The sequence below is a fragment of the Calypte anna genome, chromosome 1 (assembly GCF_003957555.1).
Source record: "Calypte anna isolate BGI_N300 chromosome 1, bCalAnn1_v1.p, whole genome shotgun sequence".
Taxonomy (NCBI): domain Eukaryota; kingdom Metazoa; phylum Chordata; class Aves; order Apodiformes; family Trochilidae; genus Calypte; species Calypte anna.
In genome coordinates this window covers 53,265,344-53,289,418 of record NC_044244.1, presented here as the reverse complement: position 1 = coordinate 53,289,418, position 24,075 = coordinate 53,265,344, and the positions used below count along the sequence as shown (strand labels likewise).

The 24,075-nt window shown below is 41.4% G+C and overlaps 1 protein-coding gene across 19 annotated transcripts in view; it reads right to left on the bottom strand.

Moving 5' to 3' along the window:
* RBFOX2 (RNA binding fox-1 homolog 2) overlaps positions 1–24,075 on the bottom strand; it is a 174,146-nt gene that overhangs the window by 21,403 nt on the left and 128,668 nt on the right. For 11 of the 19 annotated variants that reach the window (XR_003988961.1, XR_003988959.1, XM_030469129.1 and 8 more), the window contains 6 exons: positions 16,722–16,775; positions 6,827–6,919; positions 4,032–4,092; positions 1,658–1,711; positions 1,387–1,479; positions 154–286 (listed from right to left, as the gene is read on the bottom strand). Coding sequence is in view for 13 of the 19 variants with exons in the window: in XM_030469129.1 (XP_030324989.1) it covers positions 154–286; positions 1,387–1,479; positions 1,658–1,711; positions 4,032–4,092; positions 6,827–6,919; positions 16,722–16,775 (488 nt within the window). In the remaining 6 variants the exon portion in view is untranslated. Of the gene's footprint in view, positions 1–153; positions 287–700; positions 769–1,386; positions 1,480–1,657; positions 1,712–4,031; positions 4,093–6,826; positions 6,920–16,721; positions 16,776–24,075 lie in introns of all 19 variants that reach the window. The other 8 variants (XR_003988968.1, XR_003988963.1, XR_003988965.1 and 5 more) reach the window with 4 other exon arrangements.

The following is a 24,075-nucleotide window of genomic DNA, read 5'->3' as shown; positions in this document are numbered from 1 at the left end:
GCCCTGAGACCCGATGCCGTAGTGTGCAGAATGCTTTGGCACTAGCAATGTCCTGACTCTCACCATCCAGACACTTTTAGTTATTTTTTGGTTAACCAGTCAACTATTTGACACAGTTGTGCAGAGCACTTTGCTCTCATGACCAGTGCTTACCCTGGGTAGGCAGGGATGGCTGTGGGAGGTACTGCCCGGACTGCCCCGTACACCGTCCTTCCTCGGCCCCTCAGATGGGCTCCCCGAAATGCGGCTGCTGTAGTGGCTGCAGTTGGGTAGGGGAAGCCTGGAACTGTAAAGAAAGACAAGGTGGAGGGTGAAAATGATCTGAGCTCCTGCCTACACAACAGTCAGTAGCTTCAAACAAAGTGACAATAGCTCCACAGCGGTGGGACGTTTTGCATCAGTCCTGCAGAGGGGCATGCTTATAACCCAGCAAGCATCCCATACATACTTCCTGCTACACCATGGCCTTTGGGGGAAGAAGGGTTGCAGAGAGGTTCGGCATGCAAGAGGTTAATGCTTTGGCATGCCTCACCCACCACAAACAGGGTACAAATCCCCCCGCCTTTTGACACCGCCATGCAGTCTGGTTAGAGTCCGAGAAGCGCAGAGAGTTACTATCAATATAGCAGGCGGCTCTTCCAAAACTGCAGAGGCTCTTTAAAATAATTTGTCAAGAGGCCCTTAAAGTCAACCAACTTACATCAGTCTCTTCCCTCCTTTCCCCTCCCACTCTTTGCCACCCAATCCTCTGTATGTTCATTTTAAAGCCTGAAAGACAAGATAGCCCATATAACAGCAGCAGGAATTTCCCATGAAGTGCCAGTTTACCAAGAGCCCACCTTCATTTAACGAGCGTGACCAATAACTGGTTCCACATGTAGTGGAGCCTTACGCTGGAGTAAACTGGCTTATGATGAAAAGATGTCGAACCTCAGAGGCATCTGCAAGTATGTAATAAACAGATACCACGAGGGAAGGAGTCCCAGGGCACACACCCAACCCAAAGAGTGTCCAGGTGCATGCCACTGGGGGCCCTGCAGATTCGCGGTTTAACAGCTTGTATAATATGTACTTTCGGGATTTGTCTGTTTGGTTTCTTTGATTTCAAAAGGGGGAGAGGGGCAAGGGAACAGCCTATTCCTCACACACACCTTTCCCCTTGTTCTGCAGCCTCATCACTCAGAAAGACCCATTCACCAATACAGAAACACACTGCAGATAAACAAGTTACAGCCACTGCACAGTACACTTTGGCTTGAGATAAACTCATTCCCAATGAGACCGATCCTTTCAAGTATATATTATACAGACTGGAGAGAAAAAGGGTAACAGGTCATCATTAACTCAAGCACAGTAACAATACAGGGGCCAACGGGGGCTACTTACTGATTAAAGGAATGTAAGTGTTAATACCCCCCCTTCCTGACAGGGGCACTGCGGCGTCATTGCCCAGCGAGACATCTGCTTGAAAGCTGGAAGCTAATTTAATTTTAAAAAGAATAAAAAAAAAACCAACAAAACAAAAACAAACAAACAAAAAAACAAACAAACAAAAAACAAAAACGTAAAAAGGTTATAAAGAAACAGCAGATTGAGAACATAAACAAACACCACTGCAGTTAAATGGCAGAAGTGGAAGTGTCTACTTAAGCTCTACCTGCATATAACTCAGGGCCGTACACCGCTCCAACCACAGGACTCAACTTCCAACCTGAAACAACAAAGACTGCAGTGAATGCCAAAATCTACACCAAGAGAAGGAGCAGGCAGCGTGGGTAGAGGGGAACAGTCTCTTTCGTGTGCCCCAGCTTCACATGCACAGCTCTTTCCAATTTCAGCTTCGCCTTAATCCCCCTTGGTGTAGATGGAGGCCGACTGCCCTTTTCTAACGTCAAGTTCTAGGTACAGGTCACTGTATCGGAGGGAACAGCAAAACATCAGCTGATCCAAAGAGGCAGCACTGAGGGAATGCCAACTACCTTATATGCATATCCCTGCCTGAACCTTGCAGCCAGCTCCTCCCTGCCTTCACCAGGAATGCTGCAGATCTAAAACCTCTGTAAAGCCACCAGACCAGACTGTCATTCCGGGCAAGTCAATTTATAGCCTAAAATTCTCAAAACAACCCCTATCATTTGCTGGAAATCTGATGAAAAGCAATGGTGTCTGAGTTTCCTCCCTAACTGAATTATGCAACTATGGTGCAGAAAAGCAATTCAGTCTATTCCCACATTTTCTCCTCTCTGTTATTTCAGTATTTCCTGTCTTCTTTATGCTGCTTTTTAGGTGAAAGCCTGAATCAGAGAATCAATTTTAATATCATCAGGATAATTGGCAAGGACTACAAACCAGCAACATAAAACCTATACGAGAATAGTGCTTGAGGAAGTAATTACTGGGGTATGAGGAGAAACACATTTCCCAGTCATGTCTAGAAACATGTCTATCATCTTTCCCCCTGCTTCTATCTGGGGAAAGAAGCAAGTGGTGTAAAGCTAACATCATTATCTGGACTCGCTTCTAGAAAGCATTCCTTTCAGGAAGATCTCAGCTGTTCAACTATCAATCATACAGGTATTCTCATTTAAATAAACCCATAACCTTCCTCTGTCTTGGAGCCCCGATGTGCTTACTGCATTTTAACACCTCTAACCAGCCTAGAAAGAATATGAACACCTTTTTGAACTGCAGCCCATCAACACCACCGCTTCATCTGCTGGCAAAGCATCAATGAGAAATGCAATGCAAGCTCCCTCCACAAGACCGGGCATGCTGCCCCTGCTCTGCCCAACCTGATGGCAAAATACTCAAGTGGTACCAATGAAAGGACTGGGATCAACCCTCAAACTTAATAAATATGCTTAATATGAGCACTCGTCAGTGTGTCTTAAACCTGGCCTAATACCAAATACTTTTCTGTAGTTTTAAAGATGACTTTAAACTGCTATCTGTGAAAGCAAATTATTCCGACCTGCTACCAGGGTTTCACAAGTAAGCCAAAAAAGGCATCTTCTGCCCTTGTTTTCAGGACAACACAACATGGTTGCATTGCCTTTTACTACAAAAGTCCACAAGTCCTTTCAGACACTGAAACTCAGAATCCCAGCCTGTCTATTCCTTTTCCCGAGTTCTGCAACCAAAAAGATTTGCGAAGAGCCACACAACAAGTCAGTAGCAGAGCCCCAAATAAAATATGAATCTTCTGAGTTTCACATTGTAATCAAAACAGATTCTTATACTACCAACTGCCTATATGCAAGCTTCCTCCCTTCTTGAAGCTGTTTGGGAACATTTTCAGACCAAGAAGAATTTTCCTGCCCATTCCAGGACAGAATCAGATTCAAAATCTGTATCAAAGTAGCGTTCAGTTCTGTCTGGAGAATAATGATTTCTTATGCTGTATATGCTTATACAATAAAATTACTGCACAGACAGAAGAACCAAGATATCCTGATGCAACAGGATTCTTCAGTACCCAGACAACTTGGTCTTCCTGTATTCAGGTTCACCGGAAAATGACTGAACAGAGGCACAGTCTGTTACAAAAAGTGAGCAAATAAGCAATGCAATGCCTCTGTTTTCCAGGCTGCTTGGGAACACCTGAACTTTTACAGTTAGAGCCTAAACTGAGCTATATCAGGTTATGCATCCCAAGTTATGCTTTTGTATTTGTATTTAGCAATCTACATGATGGCAATGAGACTTGGGAGCCCTGCACATCACACTGTATAGCATCAGCTTATGGTATTGGCAGGAAATCCATCAGTCCTTGGTTTCTTGTCTTACTTTGGCCATACTGGGCATGTCCCTACTCCTCTGTCCCCACTTCTCCATGTGTAACAAGATAATCCTCCATAAATACTTAGGAATTATGCCGAAGAATAAAGATATAAAGTAGGTTTGTGGGAGGTTTTTTTATTCTCTTGGTTGGATTTTTTTGGTCCTGAGGAGAGGCCATGATTTTTCCCTCAGCAGGAATCTTTTGTCTTTCTTCAAACCTTTCAGCTCATCATTAGTACAGTCTCACTTACCATTTGCATAAGGTGTGACCATCTTCTTATTGGTCATCACTCGTGCTGTGGCATTGTTCACCTAAAAGTAAGAAAGGGGAGGGGGAGGAGAGGGAAGGAAGAATAGGACGTTAGGGAAAAGGATGGAAAACCTTCAGATACCACACACACACATACACACTATACTTCTCTAAGCAAAAAAAAAAAAAATTTAAAAAACTAATTTTACAAGAATGTAATATTTAAATTACTTTTAACAAGTTGCCATTTAATTATAAAAGTTACAGCTAAACGTGGCATTTTAAATTTATGCATTAAACAAAAGGCCAACGAGAGTAAATTGCAGATTCTCTGCTGCCCTGCCACCCCCTGGCAAGTGCTTTTTCTCAGCTCACTGATCAAAAAGGCAAAACTTGAAGGCTTTGTGGAGGTTCTCTTTGAGAGGCAGTGATAATTTCTGCAGCCCAGGGCAGGAGAACTGAACCAGGTGATGCACAAACTGATTTATTTTGCGAGCTCACCACTGGGACTGGGGCCTGCAGGTCACTGGCAGGCACACTTTTTAGACAGGAAAAGGTAGCCTGGAGTTCATCGTCTTTAGATTTGAACTCCCAAGGCTTGATTTCCAGAATGCCACCAAGCATTTGGATCACCTACATTCACTGATTCCCTTCCAATAATTTTCAAATATTTTTCTTTGTCACAAATCTCACGGACAAAAAAGGAGAAATAAATAGCGGTAGACCTGGGTCTTTTTGTAGTTTTATTGTACCCTCCACCCTCTTTACAGAGCTCTGCATAGTTCCAAGCGATTTGATTGCTCAAGCAAGTGAAGTGTTACCACAGAGATGGTGCTGATAAAGAAAAGATGGACCAGTTTGGAAGCCAAGTTACTGCAGCCCTGTGTCAGACAGCCTCAAAGTTCTTGCAAGGAGGGTGAAGTCTTCATATATAATCAATAATTTATCAAAACCCATGCCAAATGGGAACTGAGAAAAAAGGGTGAAGATTTAAAAAAAAAAAAAAGGATACAAAAATAAAAGCTGCCTTGGGCCCTTGAAACTTCTATACAGTGAGCAGGGTAGGGAGTCCAGGAGCTACATTTACTCTCGTTTCAGCCCCAAAACAATAGAAACATTACACATTTAAAAAGAAAGTATGGGAAACAACAATGATGAGACTGAGAGCATGCAGTTAAACACACACAGATAAAAGAAAGAAAGAAAACAAAAACAAACCACAATTGATTCAGAGGGTGGGGAGGGGAGGAGGGAGGAGATAGGGTCTCACAGACAATCATTAAGATGGAGCAGTGCCTGAAATCAGCTGCTATAGCCAAGTGCAACACAAGCACTTAAAGGAAAAATTGCCAGAACCGATCAGAAACCACCAGTCAGCAAAGAGACCAACAGCTGCATTTAACAGAGTAAAGAAATAAACTGGGGAGGGGGAAAGAGAAAGAAAGAAAACAGTAACAGCTACAAACAGGTCTCAGAAAGAAAGAGCAGCAAGAAAGAAGGGGCAGGAAAGAGAGAAGAGGAAATGGGTGCATTAATAAAAACCAGCCAAACTGGAGTTCAGTAACTCTGAGTAAGATGTGCAAGGGGAAATCACCATGAAGTCAGTAATCAAACAGCTCAGACTGCTACAAAACGATATGTACATCCAAAGTCCAGGCGGCATTACTCAACAGCATTGAAAATAAAAGGGGGAGAAGGAGGGAGGAGGTGGGTGGGGACAACAAGTCAAATCACATTTCGTAGTGTTAATGTGAGATGGCAGATGGATTTTTTTCTTTCTTATTTTTTGGTTTTTTTTTTTTTGTAATTTTAAGAAAAATTAAAAAAAAAAAAAAAAAGCTTCTTCTCTAGTGCTTTTGTTTCACTTACCGCCAACTCGTACCATCGCCAGCATTGTGTATAGTTACCATGGAAAGAGTGAGTCAAGTGAAGGGCCCTAAACGCTAAACCATTGAAAAGGGAAATAAAAAACAAAAGAAAAAAAAAGCAAAAGATGCAGACATCTTACTCAAAAACGGCGGCTTTTTTGTTTTTATATTTGTACTCTTTTCCTTTATTTTTTTTTTTTTAATTTTTTTTTTTTTTAATAAGGAAAGAGGGAAAGAGGGAAGATGCCAGTTAGCCTTCAACACAGTGGAACAACAAACTGGTCAACACCAGGCATGCCCGATCTATGGCCATGTTGGCCATTAACCCTTCAGTCCCCTGCAGTGACAAATAGAAACTCTAAGGATTACTTTTCACCAAGCTGACCCCTGACCGTGAGCAGGTCAAGAAATCAGCAGTGTGTCTATCACAGCCCACTTGGGGCTTCTGCCCCGTGCCTCCCCTCCCACCACGGGCATCATCTCACACTTGCGTGGAGGAGAACTGGCCTCAGAGGAAGGAGAGGATACTGGCTGGCCCCCTGCTTTCTTTTGTGGACACAGAGTTAGAAGTCAGACAGTACTCTTTTCAGTTAGTTTTGTTCAGGCCTGGACATGGAAATCGGAGCCTCGCAAACTGAAGCAAAGGAAAAATCAAGACAGCAGAAGGGCAAAAATTCGGAGTGGGTGGGAACAAAACTTAATAAAAGAAGAAAGAAAAGAAAAAAAAATACCCAAAACAACAATAAAAATATATTCCATAAGGGGTGTAAAATTTTATACATTTCAGTGCAGGGAGGTGAAGGACACAGACACAAACACACACGCACACACAAGACTGGGATCCAAATGTGAAATAAGTGAGGCAAGACACAAAAAGAAATCAAAAGAATAAATATAAAGAAGAAATTGAATTACTGAAGACATGCACCTCGATTTTACGGCCCTCTACCACGGTGCCGTGTAATTTCTCCCTGGCCCTGTCTGCATCAGCACTATTCTCGAAAGTTACGAACCCGAATCCCTGCATGCAGCGGGAGAAGGGGGGAAAACATGCACATCGTTATATATTGAAATACTGATCTCTAGGTAAATAGAGAAAAAATATCACAGTATGAAATCGACATCAGCACAACTCAGCAATAACCTCCTGGAGTCACATTGTTGGTTCATGCATGTTTCATAAATGAAAGAAATTAAATTCAATAAAATAAAGGAACTGTAATCATAATAAGAATAATTAAAAAAGAAAAAAAAAAAAAGAAAAAAAAAAAGAAAACATAAAAGCAATTGAGGCCAGACCAAAAAAGAAGTACAGAGTTACTCGAGACAATTTTTTTTTCTTATTTTCTTTGTTTAAAAACACTAAACCCTGCTTACAGGGAAGCTGGTCAAGCCCAAGAGGGCTTCTCTCCCCTCTGCTAATTAACACACATGCTTTGTGGGCTCTCCCACCCACCCAGGACACAGTACAGGACAATGACACTGAGCAGCACTTTGTTCTCTTGAGAAACTGCTACAAGAGTGAGCAGCAATCTTAGTTCACACCTGGCACCAGGAATTCTGCGAAGCTTTGGGCAAATCAAACACTGAACCTTGTTTTTCCCACCTGTAAAATGGAGACAATAATAATTACCTACCTTAGAAAACTGTTGAGCGGAAGGGCTGTTTGTAAAGCATCCCTTGTAAGCTCTTCGGGGCACAGCTCATGTCTACTCCTATGCCTGTAACTTCCCTAATAACACGTGGGGCCCTAAAAGTAAGCAGGGCTTCTGGGTGGCACCATCAAATAAACATTACTTAGCATTAAGATTTAGAGTATCACATATTCCAGTTTCAAAATTTTCCTAAGAAGTACAGTGTTGGACTTGAGTACAAATGTAAACACCAGTTCACTGGTAAAGCCAGGTTTTGTCTGACACTCCTGACCTACTATTACCTTCATTCCACTCTGCTACCCATCTTAGTTGGCTTTGTTCTGAGATGGCAACCTCTGGTCTGTGGATAGTAACAAGTATCTGCCTAGTTAGATCATGAAGTTTGAGAAAAATTGACATGCCCCGCTTGGAGGAACCACAAAGGCTTGAGACCACTAAGATGTCCTTTTAGTTAAAAGAATTCAGGTTTACTGCATCCACGAAGGCACATGCAACTTGTCTGTCCTACATGCTCATGCTGCTGCCAGCTCATGCAGTCAGATAGCAGGGCAGTGTAAGAGAACATGCTTCCTTCCATAGAAATGAGGGCACTGACGTTAAAACTGAGCCAACATGACTAAGTCATGTTAGGATTCCAAGTATTAACAAATGGCATCTTACTGCAGACAACTGTGATGAGCTATCCTTCATGCCATTACAGAGAGTAGAGCCAAACAAAAAGTGCTGCATTCTGCTTTTGGGTTATCTTAAGAACAGGAGTAATTGGCTCCTATGGCTTAGCAAAGCAAATACTGATTTTATGTATAAAGAGTAATATCTGCTGGCTCTGATACCCTTGTGAGCAAAAAGAACAGGGCTTGCATTTGATGCAATGGAAACTCCTGATATTAAGTGGAGAGCGAGGTGATGTGAGTAATCTACAGCTAAGGCTTACGAGGGAAATAGCATGCTGGCCTTGTGGCCCCCTCCATTCAGCTCAGAATTGATTTGTATGGATTGGACACACTCCCCTCCCGCCAAAAAACCAAAACAGCATCTTGATTTCTGAGCACCGTTAGTAACAAAACACAAGCAACCCATCATCAAGTGTTTTATAATATTAATCCTGAAAAGCCCAACCCAAGCCATTTCACATGCTGGCCTTTATCATCCACAGCTAGGTTTCCAGCACAAAACTGCTGCACAATTGTAAAATGCAAGTTTGTTTGGGTTTTTTTACCTCCTGAACAGCAATAATATATGAACTTAGTCAAGTACTGCAATGTTGAGATCCAACAAGAGCACTCCTTTGGGCTCTAACCCAATAATCTAAAGATTCAGATAATATCACTTCAGTGATAAATAAAAAAGCTCTGTAAATAACAAACTGATGCCTTTTTCAGAATAACACAGAAGTTTTCTGTTTAAATAAATTAAAATTAGAGCTACAAAAGATAGGGGCTAGCAACAGCCCAACTACACTTAACTCTCTAATATATCCCAGGGAACCAGGATGGTGGGGGGGGTGTAACAGCAAAACTGATTATGAAGGGACAGGGTATGGTATCTGCTTCAAAGAACCCCTACAGAGAAAGGCGAGACTGGAAAACAGATCAACACCTTCCCTCTTGTTCTATATAATGGAGAAAAAACGTCTTTAAAAGGCTGGGGGAGGAAAGGAGGTAAACACTGCAACGGGAACCTCTATTTCCCTCTTCTCTTTTTACATTAAAATTTCTGTTTGTTCTAGACAAGCCTGTGGAGATTGAATGAAATTTATGTCTTCAGTGATGATGTGAACTGAAAGCTGGAGAGCAGAGGGAAGGTAATTTTTTAGACATTAGTCTGTGCAGGCTAGAATCAAACTAAGACTATTTTAATTCACATTTGTTTGCAATTAGTGAAGTCTACAAGGGATTTTAAAAACCACATTATCATTAAATATCTTTACACTGATCAGGAATTTTCAGTATTTTTAATAAGTTAACTCAAGGTAGGGTACAATCCACATGCAGACTACATTAAAATAATTAAAACTGTGAATTAAAACAGAATACAACTGATTTTGAACATAACTAACCATAATCTTCGTTTTATTGACAGATCAGTCAGCTTTTGCAACTCCCTTGTTGAGAACCACTTAATGTCAATGCTGGATTAATGCTTTTACATAGTTGACTACTGTGGAATCAGTATTTGTGCCCCCTTGGTTTGTCTTCTTAATGTATCTCTTTGACATTCAAATTTTCATCAGGGAAATAGGTGAGCCACGCTTGACACTTTTGTTATTTTTAAGTTTAAAAGCTAGCAGCTATATATATACATATCTTTGATATGGGAGAGAAAAAAGAACATGCATATATTTTAAATTCCTTTTCACAGATGACCTGTAAAGAATAGGGATTAATTCACACCCAAATACATATACAACAAACAATTCTCATTTTTCCCTTCCAAGGTTGCCTTGCCCTTGAAATGAAGAAGAAAATAAAACAAAGAAACAAAAAAAAAAGTAAGAAAGAAAGGGGAAAAAAAAGAGGTGGCCAATGTCCAATATTTACTGGAGTAGCCTTATAGCAGGTACTGGTTTTCTCCATAGTAGTAGGTATGGAGCCATAGGAAGGGAAGATACAACCCTGGGTAAAAGATAACTCAAGGTTTCTGAAATTTAGATTAGGCAAACAGCTTGAGTTTATTAAGGTTGTTACAATAACAAGGCTGAATTTTTCTATTATTCCTCTCCAACAGCAATTGCCAGGAACTTCTCCTTAGCAGAAAATAAGCTTAAGCTTCACTGTACCCAGCAAACACTAAAAACAGTAAATAACCCCAGCAAACCCTAAAATAACCCCAGCAAATATTTTTAGGGCTAGTGAGTAATTTGCAGTGCCAGACTAACCCCTTTTTACCCAAAGGTTTATTCAAAGGGCCTGAAGAGACCGAGTAACTGCCACCCTTTTAGTCTGGCCTCAGACTCTGCAATAAATAACAAGCAACATGATGAGCAGTGAAAAAAAAAATAAATGTATATATATATATAGTATTTGAACGTTTCCATCTCTGAAGAATGAGAAAGAAAATTTACCATGTAACCGTAAAGGGAGAAATCAAAAGCAGACGGTTCTCCTGGGTGTGGCCAGAACACAGAAATTAAACAAAAAAACAACAAAAAATAAAGTAAAATAATAATAAAAAAAAAAGAAAATAAAACCAAAGGAAACTAAACAGAGCCCCTTGAAATCCATGCATTGTTAACCCTTCATTTGTCACAGATTTTAGACCAGTCACCTCAGCAGCAGCATTTGCCTTGTACCACTGGAGCACACAGCCAGCAACCAGCCTTGCCGTCATCTGCTGCTGTGCTCAATTTTAACCAAGTTGGGTTTTGTGTTGTTTCATTGTTGTTTTGCTTTTTTTTTTTTTCCTCCTTATTTCCATAATAAATTTATAGGAGTCTGAAAACAGAGCCAAGGAGACGGCAGTTTAGGCTACCTGTTTCCAAGGCATCTGGAGGAAGTAGGAGGGTGTCATCTATAATCCACCTGAGATGAGCAGAACTGAAAGCACTGACAGAAACACAGCACAAAATTCAGAAATACACACTTTTAAATTATTGAGGGAAGAAGCTGCCACCATTTCAGCAGCCCTTCCAGCTCCCCCCTGCCCCTGTGCTGCACTTGGAGTGCATTAAGGGACGTGCATGAAGCAGCTCTGTGTACCTGTGCAGGCTGGTGAATCAGATGCAGGAATTAATCTGGCTAAAAAAAAAAGCAACAACCAACCCGTAACTGTACATTACAAAAAAACATGCAGGGCTGTTTTTAAGCTGGATCATTCCCCTAGCCTGGCTTACTGTGTTTTTCCACTTCCAACCCCTCCTGTAGAACTGAGGAGGGCGCAGAGGTCAGGAGTGAAGGGTGGGAGCCCGGCCAGCACTGATGAGCTGACAGAGCTTGGGGCTCCAAGGGCAGCTCCAGACAAACTCAGGTCAGGAGCATCACAGCCCCACGTTGTCCCTGGTTTTGTGCTGCTCCTCCTCCTCCTCCTCCTTCCCTCAATCAATTGTGGAACTTACCATGTAGCCTGAGAGTTCAACTAACTAAATGGGCAGAGGACAAGCTTGTTTCTCTCTCTCTCTGCTTCATCAGATTTTTTTGCTAATTTAGCACCCTGGATTCAACTCCCTAAACAGTGGAACAAGCACTGCTTGGAAGGTGCTCCCCCAGGAGCACTATATCAGCTTACACTATCAAACCATCAACTTTAGTCTTAATTATTCAAGTCTAAATAAACCAGTTCAGTGTACAAACTAATTTAATTTGTTAGTCTGGTATCGCAGAGCTGAAGGCAAAAAACTTCTCTTCACTTAACTACGATAAAGGGACACAGGTTATGTCTCTGTCATGCCACTGCCATTTTAAAGGGATTTGGTGACCTGAGAAAGCAACACAGGTCACTGGTACCTAATTTGTTATTAAGCTTCTTCGTGTTAATAACACTATTTGCATTTCTGGCTCAACTGATAGCATCTGAAAAAAAGATTATAAAAATAGAACTAAAATGAAAACGAAACCTCTGGTTTATTTTATGTAACAAGGGGTTGCTATTTTACTCGGTGGGAACCAAGTCCTGAACCAGAGTGGCTCAAGTGAAAGAATTTAATCCATATCTTAACCTAAAGTTAAGAATACAAACACAGCCTGTGTTTACACACAGCTTTCTGCATAAGTTTTCAGTCAGCACAGGTTTATTCATAGAAAACCCCACATCAATAAACAAAATTTCTTTGTTAATACAAGCTGCTATAAAACCCATTTTTTAAGTAACTATGAAGTGCTTCCAGACACTTCTTCCAGCGCTGCTTCTTCCTATGAGGAGCTGGAAGGGAGGGAGCTGAGGGAGCTGGGGGTGTTTAGTCTGGTGAAGATGAGGCTGAGAGGAGACCTTAGAGCTCTCTTCAACCACCTCAAGGGAGGTTGGAGTGAGGAGGGAAACAGCCTCTTCTCCTTAGTGAACTGTGACAGGACCAGAGGAAATGGATGGAAGCTGTGCCAGGGGAGGTTTAGGCTGGATGTTAGGAAACTTTTTTTCACTGAGATGGTTGTCAGGCATTGGAATGTCCTGCCCGGGACAGCAGTGGAGTCACCATCCATGGAGGTATTTATAAGGCATTCAGACCTGGTGCTTAAGGACATGGTTTAGTAGTTAATTATGGTGTTGGTCAAAGGTTGGACTGGATGATCTTGGAGGTCTCTTCCAACCTAAACATTCTGTGATTCTGTGACACCTCAGTCCTATACAAGAAATCGGAGATCTGGGTGTCTCAAGTGGAAGGCAGGGAGGGACAAACTTACACTACCCTGAAACCATGCATCTACAGTCTGCACTAATTTGACCTCTTATAATTTACAAATCTAAAAAATAAATAAAAATTAAAAGCTGCCTCTTCAGCCAAGATTTTACTGTGCACTTACACACTCCAAGTCTCTGAATGTCATCAAGGGCACATCTTGGAATGCCACATGGTATGCAGTTGATGAGCAAAGAGCTTGGATTCCCTTTCTCTGCAGTTTTATGAATGCCACAGGGTACTTGTTATGCCAGAAGGCTGTATTACTTCTGTAAATACGTCCACTTGTTCAGTTCAGCACAACAGTGCCAAAATACGCATCTAGAGGATGCATCTCCACTAACAAAAGGAACAGGATTCCTCTCTCTTGGCTTCCTCTGGAGATGTGTTATTCATGGTTCACTGAAGTGTATGGTAAATTGCAACCATGAGTAGAATGCTATTTTAAGGCACTTACATGGGTCAGAACTAGAAATGTAATGGTAAACAGGGTAAATGAAACAAACAGCTCATTTCCTGGAAGCAAGCAAAAAACCCAAACACATCAAGGGAATACTGATATCATTCTATTAAAGGAAACCAAAATAAAATTCAAAGGATGTTTAAAATTTCTATCTTGTTTCTCATGTGCAGCAAAGCAATATCAGTGTGAAGTCTACTAGGGCCCACACAATCCTACTAAAGAGATTGGATCTCAGCAGAAATCAAGTTAGGAAACAAAAATTCAGATTGCTTTGAGAGAAGAATCAGCAAAACTAATTATTAACTGCTTCTTACTCTGCTGTGATACAGAGATTCAACAAAATAACATTTCCTAAGCCAAATGCAAGGACCTGAGGTCTAAGGTGGCTGTGACAGACACATACTGCTCTCTATGGTCACCAAACTTCCCAAACACACAATGATTCTGAAGATGAAGTCTGTATATCTGTTTGATATAGTTTCCCAGCCTGTCAAAAAAACCAACCAAACAAAAAGAAACCACAAAACCCCAAAAAACAGTGGCAACAGCAACAAAAAACCAAACCAAACAAAAAAAAGGCAAAAGAAACGAGCCCCCCCCCCTCCGCCCCTCTCCAAAAAATAACAACGAAAAAAACCCCAAACAAACAAAGAAACAAAACCAAAAACCCAACCAAACCTGCCTGGTCATCTCAGGTGGATTCAAAAGGAAGACTGCTATCCACACAGTTCCTCCAGTCCCTCCTACCAACCAGCACTGGAGTGATCCCAGCAGAGATCTCCTGCCACAGTTCAGCAGGGACAAAGCGCTGCTCAACCCCATCATACACTGGGTGGGGGTGAACCCAGGGCACTTTGGGATTTACCACTGTACCTTTTAAATATTTACATAACATTTATGCAAAACTCTATAACCCTTAGGAACCCAGGGAAGGGAAGGGAGCATTGAGAACACAGCACAAGGCAGGCAGCAGGAGCATCTGCTTTCGGATTCCCAAGAGAGAAGAGGAGGAGGAGAAGAAGAGAGAGAGGTTTCATATCATTAGATTAGAATGGAAACCACAGGGCAGGAAAATGCATTCAGATTTATTTTTTTCCTAAGGTGGAGGAAGAACCCAAGAGTGAGTGAGTGGCCTCCAGAAAGATCCATTTCCTTTGCTTCACCATCAGATCACCAAACTGTTGTTTTTCTGTTATTATGTGAATACCAGGTGCTTCGTGCAGCAACACCCCACTCACTGGGGCCTCCCATTTTCATGCTAAGCAGGAATAATCTTGCATTCTTTTGTAAAACAGGAATTATTTTAGGTAGAGAAGGATGCAAAGATACCAAAAAATTACTCTTTGGGTGTTTTCTCATTCTGTTACGGATTCTGTCCCATCCTTCATATAGGATATCAGTTTTGCAACTGCTTTTTACTTTAAGATTAAAAAAAAGCAGCAGAAAACTGCATGGTCAAGGACTGGAAAAACATATCTTTGGATGGCTTTTTTTCATATATTTATTAAGGGTTCAGGACAAAATTAATCACGGAACTCTTCAGCAGAAGTTCTCGTTTTAACTGAAAACCAGAAGCCTTGGGATTTAAGTTACACAAGAAGGTACTTTTCATGGTCATAAATCAAGTCTTCACAGATGCCTCCAACATTAGAGTTGCCTAGAAGGGGAAGGGCAGCCATGGGTGTTTAATACACGGCTGTGTGGACAGGCAAGAATCAAGTTCATGTGTGGAGAGGAAAACACTGTTCTGGAAAGCACAGGCAGTGGGGTATGAAGAATACAGTTCACCACTTTGCTGGGCCAGTTATTTTTCTTCTTTCTTTTGCAATTACATTCAAACAAGTAAAGATTTGATAGAAGCTATTCCCAAACCAAATAGGAATTACTAAAATGAAGACTAATTTACAGCTAGCTCTGGCCTACAAGTATCAGAAGAGCAGCATAGAAAAAAATAAATATTAATAGACTCAGCATAGTTAATTGTTTTGGTAAAGCATACAGATTTTTATCCACATAGTGAAGTAAAACTAAGCCATATAGATGTTTACTTGTTTAGACTCTCTTATTACAAAAATAAAATCCAAACCAAGTGCGTGGTATTAAGCACATAGTATGAGAAAAGGGCTAACACTCATTTCTTTTGAATACATATCTATGGCTTTCTGGTTTCCAGCTAATACAGAGACTGAAGAATTTAAGAATGCACCATGGGCAACAATAGGGGGAAATTTGGAGAGGGCTTGGAACATGAACATACCCTGGAATATATGTTGAAGCAAAGAGGCCACCTTAAGACTGTGAACCTCAAATCTAAGCAAATGGCATAGACTCTAAACCAAAACTGCTTAGCTGAATTGCAACTTCAAAATCTCTTGTGTGCATGCACACATGTGCGCACACGTGTGGGGTGGGGGGAGGGAAATTTTGTTTTAATTGAAAATGGGAATCTTAGCATTGATTAAGTCAAGCAGAGTATAGACATGCACTGTGCAAGCTTCCCCCATAGAGCTTTGGCAATGCACCTTGCTCCTGACCTGCAAAACTCCCTGCTATTCCAGTGCTGAACCTCCTGGGCAGAGAGAGAATCACATCAATTTGTCATTGTGGTGATACTGGTTTACGTGATGAGAACCAATTGCCAATTAGGACAAAGATCACTCAATCTCTCTGCAGCTGACCTGAGCAACATTTGAAATCTCATCTCCAGGGAAATAAAGTACCACTAACCCTCAAAAAACCTCCCTCTTAATGTATCTGTAAGATGAAAATACGTGTGTGAATGTGAATTCAGTGAGGAGAGGGCCACATGGGGCAGGACAAGTAGAATGAGGATGCTTGTATTAAGCATCTGGTATCTCAAACATGAAAGGTCAGCATCTCAGAAGTGCTGAATAAGTCTGCAAACTAGAGGAAATAAAATCCTCTCACATATATGGCAGTATTTCTATAGTACCTTCTATGGCAGTATTTTGTTTAATGCAACAAAAATGTGGTTGGGTAGGCTGGGTAGGTGAGGCTTTGTCCTCAGTCTCCCATCACACAAAGATGTTCTACCTTTTTCTCTCTTCCTCACAGGGCACCCATCACTAGTGAAATGGGAACAGGTTGGTGTGACTGACTCTGTCTGTTCAAAAGGCTGGGGAACCTGATCCCACATTATAGATGGAGTGTCTAGGAGCATTTGTACATGCTTCCCAGAAACAACCACATTTGGAGTCTGGAGTCAGAGGGAACAGGAGACAGCCCCCAAAATAGCTTTTCTCCCTTCCCCCATCACACTAATTCCTGCTGATCTTGACAGAGAATTCTTTGGGCAATGAACTGCCTTTTACTCTGCAATCAAAACATGAGAAGCGGGTACAGAAACAGGACTTACCTTCGAGCCACGCTCATTAAAGATTATCTCTACATCAAGGATTTTGCCAAATTGCTGCAGAGAGACAAGAGGAAAAAAAAAAAAAAGATTTATTTTTGGCAAATAATTTTTCCTACCTTTTGCGGGCTGGCTTAGGGAGGTGAAATTATTTCCATTTCTAGCACAGGCAAAGGCATAAAATCCCAGTGATGTGATCCAGTTCTCTCAGGTCAGGACATATGGATCTTCTTGGTCACAGACACCACACTTCTCAAAGAAGTCTAAGGAAGAAAAACAATCTCCGGAAGAATTTTAGGGATTTGAGGTGGCTTTTCTTTTTCCCCCCTTTTAATCTGAAATGCAGTTCAGTATTTCATCTTCCTCCTGAAGTGGCTTTAACAAAGAAAAACTTAACAGTCATGTGGTTTCTCTGGAGAGGGTAGCCACGTAAGACTTCCAGCCTCAGGGATTTCAAATGCCAAATCTCCTTCCCTCCTCCCCCATGCCCTTACTTTTCAAAATTTCAAGCCTTCAAAAGAACTGATGGCAGATTCTGACACCATAGAAATTGGCCAACCCCCAACAGTTCTTAATTTAAAAAAAATTTAAAAATCATTCAACTTCAACCTGCAGGTTGTCAATAACCAATGCATTTTTATTACTGATGATGCCTCAGCCTGGAGACCCTGAGGAGAGCAGGGTACCACTACCCTGAACTATCTCAACTGCTGGTTCCAAAAACCTCCCTACTTAGCACAGAGCAAAAATGGGAAACAAGAGCTACAAGCTAGAAAGGAGATTTACCACATCCTGTGGTAAATGTGATCCATATATGGTAATATATTGTATATATGATAATACCATATATGGTAAAACATATATTGATCACATCCTTCACCTTGGAACATATTTTCATATTTTTATTGAACTGTCCATATTCAAACCAGCAACCCACAGGGGTAAAAGCAACACCACTTCAACAGAGCCCAGTGCTCTCTCCTCTAGAAGCATCAATATTGTATTTCCAAATGGGAGGTCACCATCCAGAAAGACAGGTCAAAGATTTTGCTTTCTGGAGCATCTGAATAGAGAAGTCTTCATTCTAGAGATCTATACAGCGCTCAAACAAATGCTGTATCTGAACATTTTTCTGACCCTGTTATTTACAAAAGCATCTATCAACATTGTTTTGATCTCACTGGCTGCAAAAGATCTAAAGGTGGTAGCAAATGAAGGAAGGGTCAACAAGAGAAGAAAGGAAGGTTTCAGTTAGGAAAGATGATTAACACAACCTCTGAGCACTGGGACACTCTACACTTTGCCATGGTCCTCTTAATGGGTACAATGTGCTTGGTTTAGCTGTCCTGCTTGAAAAACTTGTGGCCAGATTTGCAAATGTAGAACAAATACAACAGGGGGCCATGATGACTGAGGAGAATCTCTGAATGTATAAAGCAATAAAAAGCTATTAAATCCCTTGAACAAGTATTCCACGACTGTCTTTAAGCAAACAAAATGCTTCCAACAATTTTAACTATGGTTTACATCTGCTTCCATTCTCCATTCTTAAAAAGAAGATAGTTGCATTCTTTCACAAACGTTGGTTCACAGATGTTGTTTCTACTGTTCCATTGTTTAAGGACAATACTTGATCTTCTATTCATCCCAACAACAACTGAATTCACAATATCCCAAGTTACACAAAGTTTGAATAGTGCTAATGTAAATATGCACCTTCCTTGAAACTTCAACATCTGAACAGATTAGGCTTGATGCATGCTGGATCCTCTTTTGGCTACTGTTGGGCCAATCATAGCAAAAATAAAGTTTCTATTTCCATCCACACTTTGTATGGGCTTGTCTATAAAGGAGATTAGCCACTGATTGCTTTTTGTTTTCTTTGTTGAATATGGTTTGGATACTCGCATGAAAGAATTCAGTCATGACTGTTTTCTTGGTAGACTATTTCAGTGTTGCAACACGACAGGGGCTAAACCAATTTAACAGCTCATGGCTGTTGAAGGGATGCCCCTGATCCCTTGTTTGGTTTCACCAGCTTCCTAGAGCTGGCTGCAGTTTTCAGTCTCAGCCACAGATAAAATGATACAGCTCACCAATCATGCAAAAAAAATAGCCCAACGGAAGGAATAAAAACAAAACTTTTGAGGATGTACTGATCTGAAGCGGTTAAAAGGTGAGCATTAGGGCACTTAGAAGCAAAAGGAAGTGGAAAGCAGCACACCCTGCACAAGAGCAGGATCTGTTCCTTGCCAGATCAGCTCAGCTGCCTAGCCCTGACACACATGCTGAAACAGCCAGGCTCTGAATAAATGCAAAATGCCAAAATCATCTTCACCACCATTTTCTGCCTCATTAATATTATCTTGAAAGAGAACAAACCATGCAGCTTCTGGTGCACAATTACGCCGTGCCATCTTCCCCTTTCTCCACACCCAGCTGGGCCTGAATCCTTGGGTGTTTCTGCCAGCACTGCCTGCCAGCCCCATTTGGCTGAGCTCACCATGCCAGGCTTCCACACCACCAAGAAATCTTGTCTTGTGTGTTAAATTTCTTGTGGCTGACAAAAAGCTGGGGGTAACACTAAATGAAAGTGGTCTGATCCATGAGAGGCGTCAGGGTTACCAGTCTGCTCTGCAGATGATGGGAGGTACATCATTATCTACTAGATGACATAATTAAAATTACCAGTCCTCCATTTGCAGGAAGGACATGCTGGACATCTACTGCAATGGAAGAAATCCACCCAGGCAAACTGCCCCAATCTCTTTTCTACCTAGGAGGTGTGGGTGTTCACATGGGCAGGAGGGATGAACCTGCTTGTGAGAGAAGGAACAAAGATAACAGCAGCTAATTGCTGAACTGAGGTTTACTGGGGAGAGGTTTCCCGCTCTGTGAAATTCCCTGGAAAGCAGCAGCATGGCTGCAAGGCAGGAGAATATGCACTGGGCTCTTCAAGACTCTGCTGTGGCCATTGCCACAGCTCTGACAGCTCTTAACACTGTGGCTCCCGTCCTCACTGCTGCAATGGTTACACCAAGTCCAGCACAGGAGGTGTTTTGGGTTTGTTTTTGGTTTTTTTTTTTTGGTGGCATGCCAGAATTTTCCTGGAGAATGAAAGGAGGAAAAAAGAACTAGTTCATTTTAACAGTTTATATCTCCTTCAAAGCTGAATCTGATTTAGTGGAACATAAAAAGCCACTTTGTTCTCTGGTGGTGCTTCCCCTAACAAATGTCAACAGTCTACTGCAAATAATGAAAGTTTTAAGAGCTCCTTAGCAAAAGGTCACAATTTTTGTACAGAAAATGCTAGGCCATCTAAATACAAGGGTCACCACCAAATGCTGCATTCTAATTTAAAAAAATCATGTATACAGGCATGTTTGTATTTTCCAGCAGACAGAGGGTCTGGCCAAATAAAACAAGATCCATGCTTAGGTCACCCCTGAGGACTAACCCTCTAATCCCTAACCTTGAAGACATTAATCATTCTTCTCAGACCTGATTCTTTCACCCAATGATTACCCAGAACTTCTACTTCCAACCCTGGACAGCAGCAGGGGAAAAAAAAAAACCAGCAAAGCTCACAGCCTCTGAAGAAGGCATTGCAGAACTACACATCTCAAATGCTCCCCATCATGCCTTAAAAAGCTTACTTTGTGACCAAGAAGATAGCATCCTGCATCACATATCAGGTCATGCAAGAAGCCACCTCCGTGAAGTGGTTGTGCACATGCCATATGATGGACAGATACACACACACAGTTCCAGTCATCCTGAGGGACAGGAGTTATAACATATTGTTCTATCTTAGTACTCAAATCCCCAGAGTGATCTTGTAGCAGCTTGTAGTTATTTTTCTGTAAAGCAAATAAATAAGAATGACCTCCTCTACAATGGTAGGAGGGGCTGTTAGAAATAACACTTTTAAGAGGCATAAAGACATAAGCATCAGCTAGGACCAGACCAAATTTTCTTGCTTGAACACAACGTACCTTATCATAAATGCAAGGGCATTGTGCAAGGAAGGGTGTATGTATGCTGTGTGGGTTTTTTTTTTCCTACCCTGATGACATGAAGGCAGCAGATTTTTCCAGCAGAGGCCATAACTATATTACATATAATAAATTTGGAAGATCTGGCATTAGAGTGCTATTGCCTTCCAAGGCACTGACAGCTGGGTAGGGCCCCTCCTGTGTGCTCTGTTCCAGCTGGCCCTGCCTCCTCTTCCTGTCTGGAAGCTTTCAAAATCAGCTCTACAACATGCCAGGTAAATAACTTAACCCTAAGATGCAAACAACAGGGAGTACTAGGCAAATTCTCTGCACATCATAGAACAACAAAAGGTGACTTGAGCCACCATCTGACTACCTCAAATCTCAACAAGAGCACTTCATGCCCAAGCAGCTTTGCACCAGTCCTACAAAATTCACTTAGAGAAAAGCACAGTGAACAAGCTAAACCTCTAAGGTCAAATGGCCAACCAGTCCATTCTCAAAGATGGTGGAACTCCAAAGTACCCAGGAAGCCAACCTTTTATGCAGGAAACCATATCAAGTCCTCAGGCTTAAGGTTCACAAATAAGAGTACTTCATATGCAGGACTGGTCTATGATGCAAAAACAGTCCTTACCCTACACCTCATGGGATATCTTTTCAGCTAAGAAGAGATGTCTCCATTGTAATGATTATAAGTCAGTGCTTTGATAGTGCTTAGTGGGGTCTGCCTGAGCTAAGCTGCTATCAGTGCATGAACTTCCTCACCTAAACCTAGGTCACATCTCTTCAAAATAGTGGGGCCAGCCCTACTATAGCCAAACCTGCTCAGCCAAGCAACACCATTATGTTTTGCTGACAGGAAAATGGAAGCATCAAGGATTTATAAACCAAAGCACTACCAAGTTTACCAACTGAGCACCAAGCCCTTATTACTCTTAACAACCTTGCTGCCCAACAAAATACATTTTCTAAGAAACCAGTCCTTGAAAAGAAGCCACAAAAAGAGTACAGATTTCTAACAGGATTTACAGATAGCAGCCATCCCAGCTAACAAAGTAGTGAGGAACATTAAATTCCTCAGTCATTTGTTATCCTCATTCACAAAATGAAGAATTTTTATACAAAACAGTGAGAAGAGGGTGAGCACTACCACTTCAGAGTATGGTTGGGAGCTTCCAGGTCTGGACTTGCAGTTTCCTGTTCCTGCCTTGTGTCATACCCAGAGGTGTTACTGCACAGTAATCTGGGATTGATGCCATGGAAAAGGTACAGAGAGCCATGCCCACGAAAGCAGCATACATAAAAAGCTCAGAGGACTCACACATGTAGACTGAACAAAAACCTAAACAAATCTTAGAGGAAAGCATGATCCAGACATCGCTGCCTTCTACCAGAAGGTCACTGCAGAAGTTTTCCCAGTTTTTTTCTTTTTCACTAAGGAGGTGTCAGCACAGTTTTCCCAGAGCAAGATGGACAATACAATAGTGACAGCTGCTGCAGCACAAGTACCCCCACACAGAAGTACCATGGTCCCCAACACAGGTGTGCAGAGAAAGCAGAATGCACAAGCAGCACTGAGCACACGAGTCACTTGCAAAAGGTGACTCCAGAAATCACACTGGTGAAACATCCCAGGATAAGCAGCACTCTACCTTCCAACTTTATCCAACATCAGCAGAAGCAAAGTGCCTTGTGACAGAGCTGGAGCTTGCTCTTACTGCAGAAAATCTTGGAAACAAAAAATATCACAAAGAGCCCAACTTCTGTCCGAAAATTTGTTTTCCAGTACTGGAACGTAGGACTTGTTATGTGTGATTGATGGCCAGTTATATTCAGAGATGAAAAGCCTAAAATAAATATTGATATTCAGAAGACAGAACTTCCTCCTTCAGATATCCAATCCACTCAGAAAACAAGAGTCCCTTTCAGCAACTTTCTTATTGCTGTACTTCTAGCCTCACTGCATCCATCAACACCTGCAAGTCAGAACTTCTCAGTCTATTGTATTATTCACTTAAGGTAACTTAGCACCTAATGAGTAGTTTTCTGACACTGTCAAGACTTCAGTCTTACAAATTATTTGTGATTTAAATTTATTTACTGTCAAATACAGACTTAAAATTCTACCAAATTCTTGGTGAGAAAGAGCTGTAGTCAAGGTTGTTATTGTTCTAGCCTCAAATGAGAAACTCATGGAAGTGTTTTACACTCTTGACACCAGGATGAAGTTGGATGAGAAATTATATCCACTGAGATATTTTAGGAAGTGCAAAGTGCCATAATATTTCCCCAGAGGCCAAGACCTGAAAGCTACAAGAGCTTCCAAAAATATCTGGGCTCTCAGAGTTGCTTAGGTCATACAAAGTAATGGTCTCCCAAACATACACCGTAAAGAATCTCACAGCAGAGATAAGAATTCTGCTTAGAGAAGGAAGAGGATGATAATATTACCTGCCTTAAATTCCAGTGTTAAAAAACCAAGTAGCTACCATTCTGTCACCTTTAATAAATGAAAGTTATTAAATGTGACAAAATGGTCACCTTTATATAAAACATCTATGTATTATTACTGCTGTAGCCAACAACACAGAAAAACCAGGCTGATATTACCCACCAGTTAACAGCCTAAAAGGCACTGCCTTGTAAAAAAGGCAAGGTCTCCATCTGAAGCCAGAGCCTGTGCTATCCCTCTTCATCTGTAATCGTCACCAGCATAGTCCTTATTTTTATCTTACACTATCCCCATTTTTAAAAATAATTGAAGATTCTTGAGTAAAGAGCATTTCACCACACTAAATTCTGAGAAATGTCAATTCTGACTCCTCATACTGCTGCTCTCACAACAGATAAAGATTTAGTGCTCAGACACCCGTATGAACTAACAAAATGATGCACTTTACTTGGGTTTTTGGAGGCAATTAATGATTCAACTTGAGAACAGATGGATTTTCCTCTTGCTTGCTGGCAGCCCAACTGAGCCTCCATCTTCGCTTTAAGTCACTAAAGGCCTTGTGACTCTGAAGTCCAGAACTGACCAAAGTATTCCAACCAGTTTTATATTGGGAAGAAGACTACTTTTTGAAGCCTAAGAGGGAAGGATTGAAGCTGCCAGACATGAGTTACAAGAACAGACACTGTCATAGCACAAAGCTGAAAGGACAGGAATCATGCTGAGGGAATCATAAACCTTCCTTCTTCATACATAGTCCAGTAAGGAAGGTGACAGCCTGCCAGCAATTAAGGAGAAGAGTACTACCATCATACCAGAGTCCTTACACACAATACCCAAAGAATGTTTCTCAGAAATTGGATAATAAGATTTTGAAAAGAGTTGCTAACTTGTTTTTACACTGTTGGCA